The sequence below is a fragment of the Ammospiza caudacuta genome, chromosome 1 (genome assembly GCF_027887145.1).
Source record: "Ammospiza caudacuta isolate bAmmCau1 chromosome 1, bAmmCau1.pri, whole genome shotgun sequence".
In the NCBI taxonomy this organism is placed as follows: domain Eukaryota; kingdom Metazoa; phylum Chordata; class Aves; order Passeriformes; family Passerellidae; genus Ammospiza; species Ammospiza caudacuta.
In genome coordinates, this window is record NC_080593.1 from 132,046,474 (window position 1) to 132,063,719 (window position 17,246).

General features: G+C 36.3%; 1 protein-coding gene across 1 annotated transcript in view; it reads left to right on the plus strand.

Annotated features, from left to right (window-relative positions):
* STK3 (serine/threonine kinase 3) overlaps positions 1–17,246 on the plus strand; it is a 128,160-nt gene that overhangs the window by 54,595 nt on the left and 56,319 nt on the right. Inside the window, exons 7-9 of the mRNA XM_058824626.1 lie at positions 2,411–2,548; positions 4,466–4,591; positions 15,652–15,844. Coding sequence (XP_058680609.1) covers positions 2,411–2,548; positions 4,466–4,591; positions 15,652–15,844 — 457 coding nt within the window. The remainder of the gene's footprint in view (positions 1–2,410; positions 2,549–4,465; positions 4,592–15,651; positions 15,845–17,246) is intronic.

Below are 17,246 nucleotides of genomic sequence, written 5' to 3' on the forward strand. Positions count from 1 at the left end.
ATTCTCCAGTAATTGCTTTGCAAGCCTCTTGAAAGGAAACAAGGTAGTCAAAGCTAAATCGTAGACTGAAAGAGGAAAAGAGCTTAACTTTTCTGCTGAGAAATATGCAAGCCAAAATTAGGTAGTAGAGAGGGAAGATGGAATTGAAACCCAGAATTTTAGGTTGGTTAATAGAATGGAGTGATGAGAGCTGGAGTGAGCTAGCACACATTAGCAAGTGCATGGCATAATTACCAAGTTGGACTAAACAATAACTAGTTTCTGTATGGTTTCTTGTATTACAAAAATGCATCTGATTTTTCTTTTCAGCTAATAGAGCTCATGTGGCATAGTAGGATTTAAAAATGCCTACAGTTTAGCCATTACATAGATATACATATTTCTGAAGTAGGTGTTTTCAATGAGCGTACAAAGCATACCTGTGGATTTAGAACTCCTGACACTTGAATATCTCCTTTTGTGGCTTTTGTTGCCTGGCATAAAAGAATGATTCACTAATTTCCTCTTTCTTCTCATTGTCCTTTGTGCATGGCCAAGAAGTCAATTCTTTGCTGTGGTTCTTAACTGCTGTGTATTTGATGAAAATAATTGGCCAAGGCAAACATTTTTTTCTAGAACTGTGGAGCTGAGTAGGATTCTAACTTATCATTGCTTACCTGTGGGGGGAGAGGTCAATGTTTATGATCAAAGAGGAGGTACCCATTTTGACACCACATAAACAGAAGTTGGTAGCCTTCTTTTACAGCTGCATGTTTTCAATAGCTACTGCAGAGTTTGCTGTTAAGAGCAGCTGAAGATAAGATCAAAAGTCATCAGTTCAAAGTTCAGAAGGGATCATTAATTTCAAGGACAGAAACTGCTGAATTTGTTAGCCACTGCTTTTTGCCAGAAGTACTTCATGTGTACTGACAATTAATCTTGCATCACAAGTGAATTAGATAAAGCCAGTTACTGAGTGCCACGTTTCCTGTCTCAGTCTATATACTTGTTTGCCATGGCTGCCCACTGAAAATATAAAGCTGATGTTGTAGCATACAATTTTATTAAACAAAATGACAAATTTTGTAAACGTTTAGCAACTATTCAGTACTGAACTAATTTTTCATTAAAATGGTAGTAAACAGTTTTTACATCATTTTGCATGGATTCCACTTTCCTTCAGAATATGACAAGAATTTTCTAGTGAGGGTTTGATTGAGTTCAGCCAACTTTCACGGCCAGTCAGACTTCTTTTAAGTTATGGATAAAATCTCCTTAAGTTCTCTCTGCCTTCTGCCTATGTTTCAGACACAGACTGAAGCTTCTAGTGCTTCTAGTATGTTAAAAGTGTGTAGAATCAGTTTTTTCCCCTTTTCTGGGTTTATATTTCTGCCTATGCTCATAGAAAAACCAATGAAGAACTTTCACTCCCTGTGAGTTTGGAAAATGTGGTTGAATTGAACTTGGATTTAGAAGACAATAATAGCCTGTTATTGTCAATAGACCTTGTTCTGAATAATCTGTTGCTATCATGTGTAAGTCTTAAGTGATGATATTGGATGCATTTATTACAGACAAAAGTTCAAAAATTTTCATTATTTTGCAGTAGTCTGTCAGAGTTGTATGGCTGTTTTCCCCCCGCTGCAAGTGTGTATTTTTAGAGGAAAACCTGGAAATAATAATATAAAAATGGCACAATATATATAATCTTAGTGTAGGACAAACTTTTTTAAAATATAGGATGAATATTTTTTTCCCAGTTGAAAAATCTGTCTGCATATGGTTCTCAACAGAAGAAATTTTTGCTGTATAGGTAAAATGGTGCATTTTCAATTTCATGTAAGTTTTCAGTATTGTAAGACTTGTTACTTGATTATTTTATTTGTCATCTTTTAGTGTTACCTTAGGACTTTTAGCATGTGCATCTAAATTTTACTTGGCCAAGCAAGTTTTAAAGCTCTGTCTGATGAATGATGAGTGCAAAAGGAAATAGCAATCCTCCCAAATTTCCAAAGCAATTCTCAAATAAAACTAAGTTCACTTAAGGGAGGAGAAGGTGAACTTGACTGTTCACAGCAATTTTATATGTGTGTGTAAACAAGCAGTGCTGTTATTTCTGCTAAGAATTTCTGAAATAATACAATCATCTCTTCAGATTGATGTACAGCAGTAGATTAAATAAGGAGTCTTGTGCTCAGTGGGATACCGTTTAAATAGAGAAAATGTAATGGGAAGTAGTTATATTAGTAGCAGATGGATTTACTTTCTGAATCTTGATCTGAGTAGAAATCCTTGCATACTTAAAATTTGTCTTACAGATTCTTAGCCTGATAAGAAAGATGGATAAAGCAATTTCTTTTTTTTTAGCTTGGCTTCAGCTGCTGTGGTGATGTGTTTTGTTTAGACTTGCTATTGTTTGATTTTTATCTAGGCTATTTTTATGATTCCTACAAATCCCCCTCCAACCTTCCGGAAGCCAGAGCTCTGGTCTGATGAATTCACAGATTTTGTGAAGAAGTGCTTAGTGAAAAATCCTGAACAAAGAGCTACAGCAACCCAGCTGCTACAGGTCAGTATTTAAGTTACTGAGGAAGAGCACATTTTATGTTTGGGTTTTGTTTTTTACCCCTCAAACCCATAATGTTGCGAAAATTTGTAAGGGAAAATCTTATTTTAATTATTATTATGCCTTATTTCTTTTTCACTTTGTAGTCTTTTCTCTGCCAGCTCCTCTATCTCTGCCCCCATTTTATTTCTCTTCTTACTGCTTCTAAAATTAATCATTGAATAGTTTAGGGCTAGTTCTTGCAATTAGTATTGGATCCTTGCTTTGTGATTTGAGGCCCTCAGTAGATCTCAGGATTTAGACAAGTGTTTAGTAACGGAACTGAGCCCAGGTTACCCTTTTGTGTGGACCAGCCATGGGGTATATTCAGTCTTTCCTTCTGGTCATGTCAGATTGAGTAGGCAGGTGTCTGTGTCCTAGAAAGGTCTGATGCAGTGTCATGAATTTGTTCTTGGGCTGAGTTCAGCCAAGTGGGCACTTGCCTGTGTGAGCCACAATTGGCAGTGTAGACCTTTGGAGCAAGGCAGGGCATGCCAGGCTCTCACTTCCTGTATTACTCTCCTGCTAGATTTATTCTGTGTTGAGCTAGCAATAGCAGCTGTTAAATTTTAAGTTCCAGTGAACTCCACTACAAAGAGAACAAAAATTTTGCAAAGTACTTTTTGGTAATAAATCTGTCAAACTGGTAGGTCATGTTATGAAATTGGTAGATCGTGCTATGAATATTTAATTTTATACATTGCAAAATACAAAAATGTTGACCACAAGGGAAGTAAAAATTGAAAGTTATAAGTGTCTGTGTAATGTATGAACCAGTACTTGACACCTTCAGTATGTGAAGTTTGTATGGTTAGCTGAATACAGACTGCTGGATAGAAGAGACTTGCATTAATGTAATGTGGGCAAGTAAGGAGAAACAAAAGAAAAAGCTTCAGTGTACAGTTTCTTTCCCATGCTAACTGACCAGAAAACCAGATACTGTGTTTGTTCGTCAGGAGTCTGTGTTGTCTTTTTCCTCAGCTGGAATTTGGAGCATATGTGATGGAGCTCGAGATGCTGTGAAAATGTTTGTGTAGAAATGAAAGTACTGCCTGTGAGCAGAAGTCATGGAATGAAAAAGAGAGTAATTGAATTAATATATCAAGGGAGAAGATAGATAATAGGTGTAGTGCATGAGGCTTCATCAGTTCTGTTCTTCATGAAACAGTTTTTAAGTATTTATATTTTTATGAAGTGCTTAGTTGTATTTTGCCTAAATTGTATTTGCATATAATGATGCAAAAATCAATTTTTTTCTAACAGCAGGTGTTTATTAGGCAGCAAAATGTGCGAATGGTATAATAAATATTGTCTTAAATTAAGAAGTTATGTTTTAATTGACCTTGAATTAAAAATTAAACTTCCTGCTAAAAGTAAGGGGTTTTTTTACTAGTTCCACTTTTCAGCATCATAGATCAAGAAATATTGTATGACATTTAAAGTATAGGTTTGTTGAAGTAAGCAGCCACAGATGCTCTGGTTAGTGCCATTAATTTATGCTCTCAATTTGTTAAGATTAATTAAATTATGAAACTGAATATCTGAAAAAGTTGGGTTTTCTATGTCAGATCATCACCACTCTATTTACAATTTTCTGCATGATTTCTTTGGAAAATTGTATCCTAACTCATGAAACAGGTATTAAGTGATTACATTTCCCAAGGCTTGAAGTTATTAAAAATAGTTAAAGTAAAATTTTAGTTACTAAGGGGCTGAAAGATACTATGCTGTGTATATTGTGTAGGTTTAGATTTTGGTTACTGTGTAATGCATGATACTGTTTATCACTGAAATCTGTGGTGTTGAATAGGACTTGTAATTAAATCTGGAACACAACTGCTTTAATGATATTACATATTTCAATGATTTTTTTTCCCCTAGCATACATTTATTAAGAATGCTAAGCCAGTTTCAATTTTAAGGGACCTGATCACCGAAGCAATGGAGATAAAGGCAAAGCGACACGAGGAACAGCAGAGAGAGCTAGAAGAGGAGGAAGAAAATTCGGTATGTACCCATTTTTCCTATAATCACCTATACTTTACAGATAAGTTGCTGGTTTTCTCCTACTTCCTGTAGTTGTGTTCAAATACTTTATCAGCTTTCTGTGTAGTTTTAAGCCTATGAATTTTGAGTATGCCACTCTTTAATTATGAGTTATGCTGTATAAGCCAGCTTTCAGCGCTATTCCATGAAATGTCTTAGTAAAAAGCTTTTCTAGGAAGTGGGAAAAGAAACCATGTCAACTTCAGCTATTCAGACTAATATTAAAACCCTCAAAATTGTTTAAGGTTCTACTTTCACAGGTGGACTTCTAGACAAGTGGTTTAGTTTTTAGTTCAGGGCACTTTGCTTGGTGTTTTGGTTTTTTGTTTAAGCCTAATGTACAGAATAATTAATGACGACACTCAGTAAGCAGTGATGGCAGTAACAAGTAACATGAAAATGGTGACAGCACTTCATTCTTCAGGTGACATTGTCAGCATATGTTTGAGGAGAGAAGCAGGTTGTGTAATAAGTAGGTTGCATTTAGAATTGTTTGGCAGTGTTAAGAAAAAGTCTGTGTTCCTGACATTGTTATTCTTCCCTACATGATTCATTTCAGGTTAGTCTTGTGCAGTGCCGCATAATGTGCTTCAAAGAAGTGTATTGCCACACATACAGTGTATGGTCATTCAGGAAGAGCACAAAGAGAAGATGGAGACTGGAATGTTACAGCTTTGAGCAAACAGAAAAGAGCAGTGCAGTAAATGCAGTTTGTGCTATAGCAAATTGTAGAATCCTGGTTACAGAGTGCTATGTGATGATCTATGTATAGGAATACTTTTCAAGCAGATTCTCTGCAATCTTTTCTATCTCCAATAATCAGTGTGGATGGCTGCATTTTTTTTCTGTTTGAAGAGTATTTTCTGAGAATATTCATAGCTTGTTTTATGAAGGTCGTTTACTCTAAATTGTGTTTGCTTACTCAGTAACAAACAGGCAGGGAAGGCTGAGATTATTTTTGTTACGTTAGGAAATTTTCCTCTGTGTGATTCGACATGCAGAGTTGATGTTTGTGACTTGACTTATTGAATCGTTGATTTTTGAAGATACTGATTTATTACTGACATAAAAATCTGATATCTTGACTAGCTTGCTTTCATCCATACTATTTCCTTCTGAACTAGAAGGAAAATCTTATTTTAATCTTCCTTATTGGGCAATGTTGATGTCTTTTGCATTAACCCGAAATTAAGCATCTGATTACTTAAGTCTGAGGTTCAGATCACATTGCTGGGCACAGTCTGTGCCAGCTAAGGATGTGGTGTACATCTCCCTCTCCCTCTCCCTCTCCTGCATGGAAGGGTGTAACACAAGTTTGGTTCACCTCAACTGAGACAGCATTTAGCAACTCCTCGTGGTTCTTGCATGGGTACAGAAGTCAGAACCTAACAGTGCACTCCCCACTTTCTCCTTCCCTCCATACTTCCCCCAGTTTAGTGTTCAGTGTCAGAGAACCTCAAATCCAGGATTGAGGCAGCAATCTGTTACTTGTGTTACCATTGTAGTAGTTGGGAATTCTGCCATGAGCTTTTGTGGTGCTATAAGGGAACAAGTTGTAGTAAAAAAGACAGCAAGAATCTGCTGGTCACTAAATACAGAAGATAAGTGCCTCAAATCTGAAAGTAACAGGAGTATCTTTGGTTAACAGGGCTGAGAAAACAGAATCATAGAGTGGTTGAGATTGAGAGGTACCTGCAGAGGTCATCTTGTCCAATCCCCCTGCCTAAGCAGGGCCACTGAGGTTTGGCTGCCTGGGACCATGTCCACAACCTCCCTGTGTAGCTTGTGCCAATGCTCCCTCACCCTCATGGTACAAAGAGTGTTTCCTGATGTTCACAGGAAATCTTCTTTTCATTATATGCCCATTGCCTCTGCTCCTGTCACTGGGCACCACTGAAAAGAGCCTGACTTCATCCTCTTTGCACCTGCCCTTCAGATATTTACACATGCTGATGAGGTCCCCTAGAGCTTTGTGTTCTAGAGGGTGAGCAGTTCCAGCTCTCAGTCTCCCCTCCTGGGAGAGATGCTCCAGTCCCTTGATCATCTTTGTGGCCCTTTGTGAACTCTCTCTGGTGTGTGCATGTCTCTCATAGTGAGGAGCCCAGAAGTGGACCCAGCACTCCAGGTGTGGTGTCCAGCAGTGTGGGGCAGCAGGGAAGGATCACTCACCTTCCTGCACCTCCTAGCAACTTTGTCTAATGCAGTGCCTAATTTGTCTAATTAGCCACTATTGTTAAAAGATTGGTTTGCTCTTAAAAATGAGTGCTGTTGTAGTATATAGAAATGCTAAGTCATTTTTTAGCATTTAAAATTTACACTAATAGAATGTTAGGGCCTATGAATCATATAGCAGTGCATGAGCAACAACAAACCCAGAACCAGAGGTCAACCTCTGCTTGAAGAAATTGCTCTTCAATATAAGGCAGAAGGTCAGAGCAGTTGGCAGCTCAGCATTTGCGTATCTTGCTCAATTTTTTTTGTGGTCATGATGTAGAGGAGTTCCAAAGGCCAGCCTTGCAGAGGGCTAGAGGCAGCCCTCCCTGTAGTTCACAGGATGTGAGAAAAGAGTAAAGGTCTGAAAACTTCACGGGTGAGAAAGGGTAGAGGCAAATTTGAGGCAGAGCTGACTTCTCAGTACTAAATAGTGACAGAATAGGAGAAAGCCATGAAAGTGGGCTTGTGAATGAGACTAGCTAGTCCAGAAAAGAAAGGAAGTAGGAAAACAGAAAGAAGAGCATGACTTCAGCACAGTGAAAGACAGAAAGGGAGAAATTGGAAAATGAAGCTTTGTAGTATTACCTTCAGTGGAGGGATCAGTAGATGAGATTTTAAGATGACAAAAAGAGAAGGATGATAGAGTCTGGTAAAAACTTCAGCAATATGTTCTTTCAGAATGCTTTTATCATCTTTTGTTATATGATGTTGTGTACTCCTTTTTATTTTGCACTGCAGATGCTGACTTCCAGGCTGTAATTGTTTAACTAATATTAATAATTAGCACCAAATTATTTTTACAAGGTCTATTAAGAGACATGCAAGAATATCTTATAACAGACAAGAGGATGTCCAGGTGTTTTTGCTGTTAAGTTTATATTGAAGAATTACACATTTTCAAAAGTTTCTCATTGTAAGAAGATCAAGTAAAAGAAGATTTTTATACCTACTATAAAAAAATAATTTTGTGTATTTTTAATGCTATTGAGATTTTTTTAATTCCCTGAATTTTCCCACAGTTTTATGGTTTAAGAAAATAATCTGTGACAAGATTTGTAGTTAGGATGAAATATTTAATAGTTATTAAAACTGGTGGTATTTGGTAGTAAATGTGACTTTTGCTATCAGTAAATGTATCTCTAATAATTTTGTGTTGCTTGGTAAGTCTTGAGTGAAAAAAGTTTTGAAATACTTGGCTTTAATAGAAAAAGTGAGCATACAAGTGTTTGAAATTAAGAATATTGATGGTGAGCTGAGGAGGGATTTCCTCGTTGACAAAAACAGTTTTTGGAGTGACCTATGAATATCTTTTGTGTGTTACAGTGCAGAACAAATTTTGTTCTGGTCTGGTTATAATAGTTGTTTGGTTATAATACAGACTTCCTATGTCTTGCAGAAATTTCAGTGCAGTGCATTTCTTATATCATTGTAAGAAATTCCAGTTTCATTTGAGAGATAACCCAGAATCTTGTACAGTTGCTGTCACCAAAGGTTCTGATCAGCCAGAAGTGCAAACTCATCCAAACTAGGAAACGGCATCATGAACTTGTACCAGTCCCTAGGGGGGCCTACAAGAAAGCTGAAGGACATTTCTCAGGGGCATGTACTATAGGGGTGATGGCTTTTATCTGAAGGAAAATAGATTGAGATTAGATATTAGGAGGAATTCATTGTGGAGAGGGTGTGTAGAACAGGTTGCTAAGAGAAGCTACACTAGAACAGGTAGCTAAGAGAAGCTGTGGATTCATAAAGTGAAGAAGCTGTGGATTCATAAAGCCCTATTCATAAAGTGCTGTAGGTCAGGTTTGATGGGAGCAGTCTGATCTAGGTGAAGGTGTCCCTGCCCGTGGTAGGGGACTTGGTACTAGATGGTCTTTAATGTCCTTTCCAATCCCAAACATTCTGTGATTTGTTGAAACTGTTACCATTTTCTTTTCAATTAAACACATTCTCTGTAAGGTGTTTCTTGAATGCATGTTGCTCACATACTGCATAGTGGAAAACTCCTGTACAACATGTTAGGTGTAAGTGAAGCCTGCAGTAAGTGGTATTCTGATTTTAGTTTTGTAAGCTTACTAGGTAGAGGTTAATCAGTGGACCCACAAGTTATTAGAGGAAACCAGGATAAACATCTGAAAGAATAAAATGAAAGCATTACAATATTTGTGTTTGTCATTTTTGAGAAAGAAACAATCAATTCCCCAACCCTACGCTTCACTTCAAAATAATTTGAAGTGAATAATAATTTGACAATAATATGTCTTTCATTTAATCTGGAACTTGTTTGTGGAACTGCCAGAAAAAGAATAAACCAATTTTTTCTGCACTTCTGAGTGTTTATTATTTTCTTTTTGGAAAGGGAAAGCAGATAATATGAGTGCCTTTTTGGTGTAATTGGTATACAGTTTGGTAGCGGATGAAGTCAGCAGTCCAGCATTCAGGGTTAAACATAAATAACCCTTGCACATTTCTCTTCCTTATACATCAGTTTCACAGAATCCCATAAGAAATACAGGGCCGCTTGTATGTGGTTTACACGACTACATGATCCTATAGTTCAGATGAAAATTCAGGTCTTGGTAAGTCTGCAGTGATGGCAACAATGCTAGAAAGAGCTAACGACAGTCCCTGTGTTACCTTATGTAGTGGTAGTGGCAGTAAGTAATGCATGTATTTCTTCATAATTTAATATGTGTAAATGGTTTTAGATTGTGTCTAGAATTGGAGTCACTGTTCAGTTGCAAAGTAATGGCCACCTGGCGCTTCAATTTTGAAAAATAACACCTCAAAAATGGATTTTTTCCCCAATAATACTACTGTGAAAGCCTCCCTGTAGAAGCAGACTCAAACTTTGAGAAATATATATTTAACAACATCTAAAAGCAAGAGCAAATATTGGTGTTAGTGTTAAGTGGAGTCTATTGAGGTTAAAGTTCTCTCATAGGCAGTGAATTAAGTCCATATACTATTGAAAAAGAATGGTTTCAGTTAATGTGTCAGGGGTTTGAATTTATTGATCTAACCCCCAAGGTATTTCCTATGTAAATTGTGAGGAGTTCAGCTCGTTACTCCCTAGTACATGATTTGAGACCCATCAAGAAGTTTCTTATGTTAGGAAATCTGTTTAACCCTAACAGTTACATTTGAATAAGTTTTTGTGCTTTAATACCTTCTTAAAGTCACTTATTGTATAGTAATGGGCACTCAAGTTATAAGTGACTTACATAACTGGAAGTAGAATGGATTGTGTGGATCTGGAGAAATAATCAGATGCAAAGTTTTCACAATTATGTACTTAATTTTCAGGATCAATTCAATTGTCCTTCAGGTGAGGAAGAGTTACATCCCCCCTAAAAATTTTTCCTTTTCACCACAGTCTGTGAACATTTTATAGCGTCAGAAGTTGTAAATGTAAATACTGTAAATATTTTTTACTGTTAAAAACTTTGTATTATAGACCTCTAAATAAATGTCCAGGTTGAATACAGTCTTCATGTCTGTATCCTTCCTGAGAGATATAGTATCATTATAAATAGTGTGCTCAGAATTGATTTTATGCCTGTTATGAGAGCTGCTCATGTGATGAGAATGCCTTGTGACAAACTGACATGTTTTGATAGGTGCTGAGGTAGTTGTACAGCTTTTTTTAATTAAGCAAAAATCGCAAGTGTTGTGTTCTACAGAAGGTTAATCCCAATATCAAAGTTTAAATGTTAGTTTAGGCATTATGAGGCATGACCAATCTCTTCTCGTGCATTTTTGGAAGTGTGATGTGAAGTGGATGCTGGGGCTGGGCAGCTATATTATGGGAATGTAAAGTAACTCATTGCCTGGCAGCTTACAGAAAACATGTCTAAATATTTGTTTGTGTAGACCTTTAAAGGAGTGAGCTAACAAGCAGCTCTCTCTATGTTTTCTTTTACAATTTAATGTCGCTGTGATGTGAGAAATGTTGAAATCTTTTAGAGTATTAAATCAAGGAATTACTACTTCAGTGATCCCTTTTTTTTTCTTGGGCACTTGATGGGTGACAACTATCAACACCAAAGCCAACTGTCAAATAATCAATTGTTCCTATATTTAGAATTATTTATTCATTCATACGAAGGATTATTTGGTTAATCCTGTATCAATTATGAAAAGTTGGCATCTGTATTTTGAGACTCTAAGAAATAATTGCTGTAATTATTCCTTTATATTTTTACAATATTTATGGTGTTGTTGTAAAGGAACTAGTGAATCATATGTTATTTTGTATTTTAAATCTGATACACTGTGCTGTACTTTTCTGAAGGTTTTTATATTTGCTTTCATGCTTCTTTCATGTGTTTGCATGTATGTGTTGTACTATATTTTTATATATATATATATATGTATACATGTAATTTTGTATGAAAGTGTTAAAACTTTCTCTTTCCCTGACATTTTTTCTTCATGCCAAAGAACACTTGACATATGTGTTAATTAGATTTGATTGCAATCCTTTAGGTGTCCTGAAGTTAGAAAAGCAGCATATTGTTAAAACCTACAGCAGTATGGAGCCAGAAACTGGTTATAGGAGGAATAAACCTGGGGAGGTACAAGCATGCAGCAAGGCTTCATTACCTGTAGGTAGAAAATGTGCTTAAGTGCTGTTTTGTGATAGATGTCTGTTGAATGTGATAGGATTTGACTGTGTGCTGAAAGTTAAGTTTTTACCTGTTTCACTGATGGGTCTAAGCTTTGTGTGCTCAGTATTAATCATATACTCAGGTTGAAGTTTGGCTTTACATTAGGAGCTTTTACAAAATCCTTCTGCTTGACCAAACTAAATTGTGTGTTTATGTAGCTACTGCAGTGCTTTAAAAAAAGATAGCTGTGACTACAGCTATATTTTTCAAAGGTGATGATGAGGTGTTAATAGTAAATGAAATGATTTTACAGGATACTTAATTTTGCCAGCATGTAAATAAATCTTCCTTTAATACGTTGCAGCCGAGTTGGCCGTCTTTGCTGCCCTCTAGTGTTCTTTTAACATGCCAAACCATAGGTAGAGAGATTTTTAAAGCAACTGCTCTGCATTTGCTTCTCTTGTTTAGTTTTTTATCAGTCTTCATACCTCCTGATGTTTAAAAGGAAACAGAAAAATCCTTTAATCTTTATCACCTCGGCTCATTCACTTCTGTACTGATGTAGACTCTGGTACGGTCTGCAGGGCCTACTTCTCTGAGAAAACTTCTTGTGTGATGAGATCTTTTATTTTACAAATATGTAATGAAGTCTTGGTGTGGTCTCTGCTGAAGTCTTTTTGAATTTTTTATCCTGATAATCAAATGGCTGAGATTGCGTTTTTATGCTCTAAGGGTTGATTTTGCTAATAACATCATTCTGGTAAATAAGGACATCTGGAGGGTTAGTCTTATAGGGTTGCAGGTTATTGCTGGTACTTTACTTGTACTTTACATTATGATGTTATTCAGAGTTTCTGTAGTCTGTCGTTATTTCTGTAGCATTTAAAGAGATTTTAGAGTTCTTGCTTGTGCCTCACCTTCTGTCGCTGTACAGTGGTGTAACTGATATCTCTTCCAAATACCAGTTTGGTTGCTTATTACTTGTACACAGGACAGCAGCCGACAGTTAACTCCAGAGTTAGTTGTTTTTACCGTTTGATTCTTGTATCTGTTTTCATAAACAATATGAGAACAGGACACTTCAGCTTTAATACTTCTCTTTTTTTTCCTGCTTAAAATTGAGATTGTGTTTGTTTTTATTTAATCAGTGTATTTACCTTTTTTAACAAGAGATCACAAGTTCTATGCCAATATTTATGTACTGTAAAGCACGAATCAGAATTTGTATGAAACAATCACTTTCATCTCTCATGTAAATGTGCACATCCATAACTTGGATACCCACTGCATGTTTTTATTAAGTTACCTTCTCAGAACCAGTGTAGTCTACTGCCATGTTAGCTGAATCTCATATTTATGAGAAATACTGGAGTGACAGTTCTGGAAGCAATCTGTGTTAGCTCCAAAATTAAATATTCTGGGCTGTGCACAGGCCATGAGAAGTTTGACATTGTTCTGTCTCAGTACATCATTCCTGATATAAGGAAAACACCATTCATCAAAATTGTTGTGTACTTCCCTTTTTATGGCAGCTGTTCCTCTAGTACTAAGGTGAGCTTTTGTGATCCTTAGTCTCCTAGGGGCTAAAAGATAACCCTTCTCTTTGCTGAGAGACCGTGCTAAGACAAAGGCTTTTGGCACTCAGCCTGGAAAATGAAATGCTGTTCTTTGGGCCAAGTCCAGGTAGCTGATTTGACTGAAGAAATAAAAGATACTTTTTCAATTAAGCAGAAGTTATCAAAATCGTAATTTAGGACTCCATTTCATACTTGTTGATATTGTTAGCCATCACCTTTTCCCATTAATTGTACAATTAAAGTTTTGAGCTCCAGGAAAGTGTTTGTTTAATTTCTTATTTCAGCTTAGGGAAGTTTAAGGCCATATGCACTGCAAGTGCATATTGATATTGATATTAATATTAGTCAGCCTGGTCTGTAAATCAGATGTAACTGTGCCTTAAACGCAGAGATTTTTATGTGAGAGATGCCTCATTTGTAGTGATTAGTAGGTAAAACACCAGTATGTTGTGAGTCAGCTTTATGTTGTATTGCAGTATGGAAAGAAACACGTGTAGGTTAACTGTTCTGGCACTTTTAAAATGTGATGCAAAACTACTTTTTTTTCTGAGCACCCTATTTAGAAGTGGGAAAATGCAATTCATAGAAAATACTGGGGTTAACAGTAACATTTGGTGGTAGATAGTAAAGAAAATTGAAGCTGCCACCAGGAGGAGCAGTACCAAAATATTCTCATTTTTTCACTGTCACAGTTGCCTAGTGCTGTAGCTCTAAGCTGTCTGTATCTTTGGGAATATCACAGTTTTTTTAAGGGTAGGGTACTAAATAGAATGCAACTAAAAAAACCCCAAAAACCCTGAAAGAATGCAAATGAACTCCTCAAGTATTTTTGTAAATTATAATCTGGAAAATAATTATGCTTTTGATATTCGGAACTTTTATTGAAATCTGTTTAGTCTGTATCCTGGTTTCATTGTGGTATGCTGTTAGCCGGACTATCAAATTAAATCTGGTATTGTATCTCTTACTTGAGATGCAATAGAATAATTTTCAGGAGCTGGTATTACTGCACTCAATTTTCTATATCTACCTAGACCAGCCCTTAGTGAAACAGGCACTCAGGGCATGCAGCTCGTGTGTCTGTGTGAGAGGCAAATTGCCTGCCATGCCAGGGAGTGACTTCAGTGAGAAACAGAAAGTGCCAGACCTTGCAGGGGTTTGAGTTGGGGCTTTATTTTTTCTGGCATTCTGCCTCTGTTTTCCCCAGCTCCTGCACTTATAAGTCACTTTCTAGTTTAACATTTAAAATCTATAAAGCAATGCAAAGATTTAGGACAAAGGGGAAATTTCTTAGTGGCTGAAGGCTTGTTTTAATGTTACATATTTGCCTGAATGTATTTAGAAGTCTTGTAGATGTGGCATTTAGGGTCATGATTTAGTGGTGGAATTGGCAGTGCCAGGTTAACAGATTGACGATTTTAGGAGTCTTTTCCAAACTAAAGCATTCTGTGATTCTATGTAGCAACACCATGTTATTTGTAAGGGGTAAATAAAAAAAAATAAAAATCAAGGGTTATGTAATAGTCTTCCAAGCTATGTAACTAAAATATTTTGCTTATCAGGAATAAAATTCATTTATCAAGGAACTCTAATGAAATTTTGACACAGTAGAGGAAATGGATGCATATATGGCTATAGAACTCATGCAAGTAACATTTGTATTTAAAATACAACAATTTGACATAGAGTAACTTCATTGTGATGAGTATTTTTGCTTACATTTAATCAACAAATGAGAATATTTTTTTTTTTATCTTGAGTAATAGATTTTATTCAAATAGAAAATGTGTGTAGTCACAGTCTATCACATTACTCCGGAAATGCTGTGATGTGTATATAATCTAAATCAGATTTTGGAAACCAGTGGGATTTCCCATTAGTGTTTTCAAATATTGATATTCTATATGAATTCCATATTTCGTTAACTGGATTGCCATTAGTGCTCTGTTTCAAAATTCCTGGCCCATTACTGCTAACAATTCAAAATGTTACTGTCTATCTCCTTGATCATTTCCCCCGCACTTAGGTAAGTATGTGTTCAAGGGCTATTTTTCTGTGTGGTATTAACAAGTTATTTACTCACATTTGTAACAAAGATTTTAAAATGGAAGTAAAGACTTGAAGTAAGTTGATTTTTTGTTTCTGAGGAGGACTTTAAAATTCTGTTGGAGATTGTTTAATAGCTAAATTGAACATGAGCCTATCATCTGGGCTCTTATGCTGGTCAGATGCTGGGCATGATCTTAAGTTAAGGTTGGTCAGCATCCTTTGTGACAGTCCCTTGCAAAACAGCAAAATCTCTTTCTGTAAATTGTGTCAGTGATTTGTGGAACCCAGAGAGATAAAGTGGGTCATGAAAATCACAAAGATAACTCAAACCTGAATGCTAATGCAAAGTGAAAGTGTGGGTTGTACTTACCCTGCTATGCATCTGTGAGAGAGAGGAGTTTTTGTTTTTCTTTATATGAAAGATTTTTTATTTTGTGATTTCTTTTAAAGTTTAAGCCTGGAGTCCAGCAGTACAACTAGGTCACAAAAAGATAAAATACTAATCAATAAGTGATTGCGTCTTACCTTTGTTTTAATGATCTGCTGTGTCCTGGCAAATGTTTCCCCATAGGATGAAGATGAGCTGGACTCTCACACCATGGTGAAGACCAATTCAGAGAGTGCTGGTACCATGAGAGCCACCAGCACAATGAGTGAGGGCGCTCAGACAATGATTGAGCACAACAGCACCATGTTAGAATCAGACTTGGGGACCATGGTAATCAACAGTGATGATGATGAAGAGGAAGATGGGACCATGAAACGTATGTTGTTAATTTGCTTTCTTCTAATAATGTGTTTTCTCATGCTGCATGACAGTGTTGTATCATGAAAGGCTTTAAATTGTGAAGTTCTGTGGTTAAAACAGGGGAAGAGGGGGTTTTTGTCTCTAAGCAGTCTGTAATTTGTAGAGGAAAAGTTGACTATAGTGGGAGATTCAAAGCAGAAGCCTGGTTTTGGTGCTTTGCTAAGTTTCTCTGGAGGACTCTCAAATTGTCCTTCTGTGAATTGTACTGCTTGTCTCTGTCTCCTGTCCCACGTACAGCTGGACCAGTTTCTTGGAACTAAACTGGTGTGATTATGTGAGAGGCTGCTGTTTCAATGTCAGTGGTCCTGGGAATGCATCATGACTCTCTTTGGGGTCAGCAATCAGTTATATATTTTGCTGCAAAATTGTTTTGTAACTCATGATCACTTAGCAGATCTGTATTTTTTAAGCAAATAATTATTTGGACAATTTTTGGAATGTAATTCAACAATGATTGATTTAAGGCATTGATCAAAAGATTATTGAAACTAACTAAAAAGTTCTAATTGATTTTGGCAGCATGTGAGGGAGTATGTAACGAGAAAAAGAATTGTGAATGTTTTATGTGTAAAAATATAACTTATACTGAAATATCTATAAATACACATTTTAAAAATAGTTGATTTTTATGTTTAAAAATATAACTTATAATGAAGTATCTATAAATACACATTTTTAAAATAGTTAATTTACATACTTACTAGCTGATATGCTCATTGTTTGGCTGAAGACTACTGCAGATTGAGGTCCATGAATTTTAATAGAATTATTTGCATGATTAGGCAGCATCAGTAGATGACTCTAACTCAGGCTGTAGCTGCCTGATTTCATGAGGCACAATGTAATGTTTAACTCCAGGCAGTTGCAGGGAGAGGGGGCTGTGGGAAGTTGTGTGTGTGTGTAATACAGAGAGCTAGTATCTCAAGAGTGGAATTCAGTGCCAAATAAATAACTAGTGTTTCATAGCAAATACAAAGTTGCATTTGTGTTTGCATGTAGATACCTGATGTAATTTGCTCAAGATTATTTGGAAGTGCAAAGCAGAAACTTTTTGTGTGTGTACAGGAAGTTGGAAGGAAAAAGGAGTTTTGTAGATGTTGCTTGTTTGGCTTTTTTGTGGTTTATTTTGGATTTTATTTTGTTTTTCCTTTAGAGTTCTCAGCTGTGTGATAAAAAAAATGGGGAAAGATAGAATGAAAAAATTTAGAACTAATTTTTAGGGTGGAAGTATTATGAATTAGGTTTAGTGCAGTTTCTATGCAGCTTGACAAATCAGTCTTTATAAGTAAGTTCTGTGGAAGTAGTTTACCAAATTGCACCACACTATCCATGCAGTTTTTATATATGCTGAGAGGCAA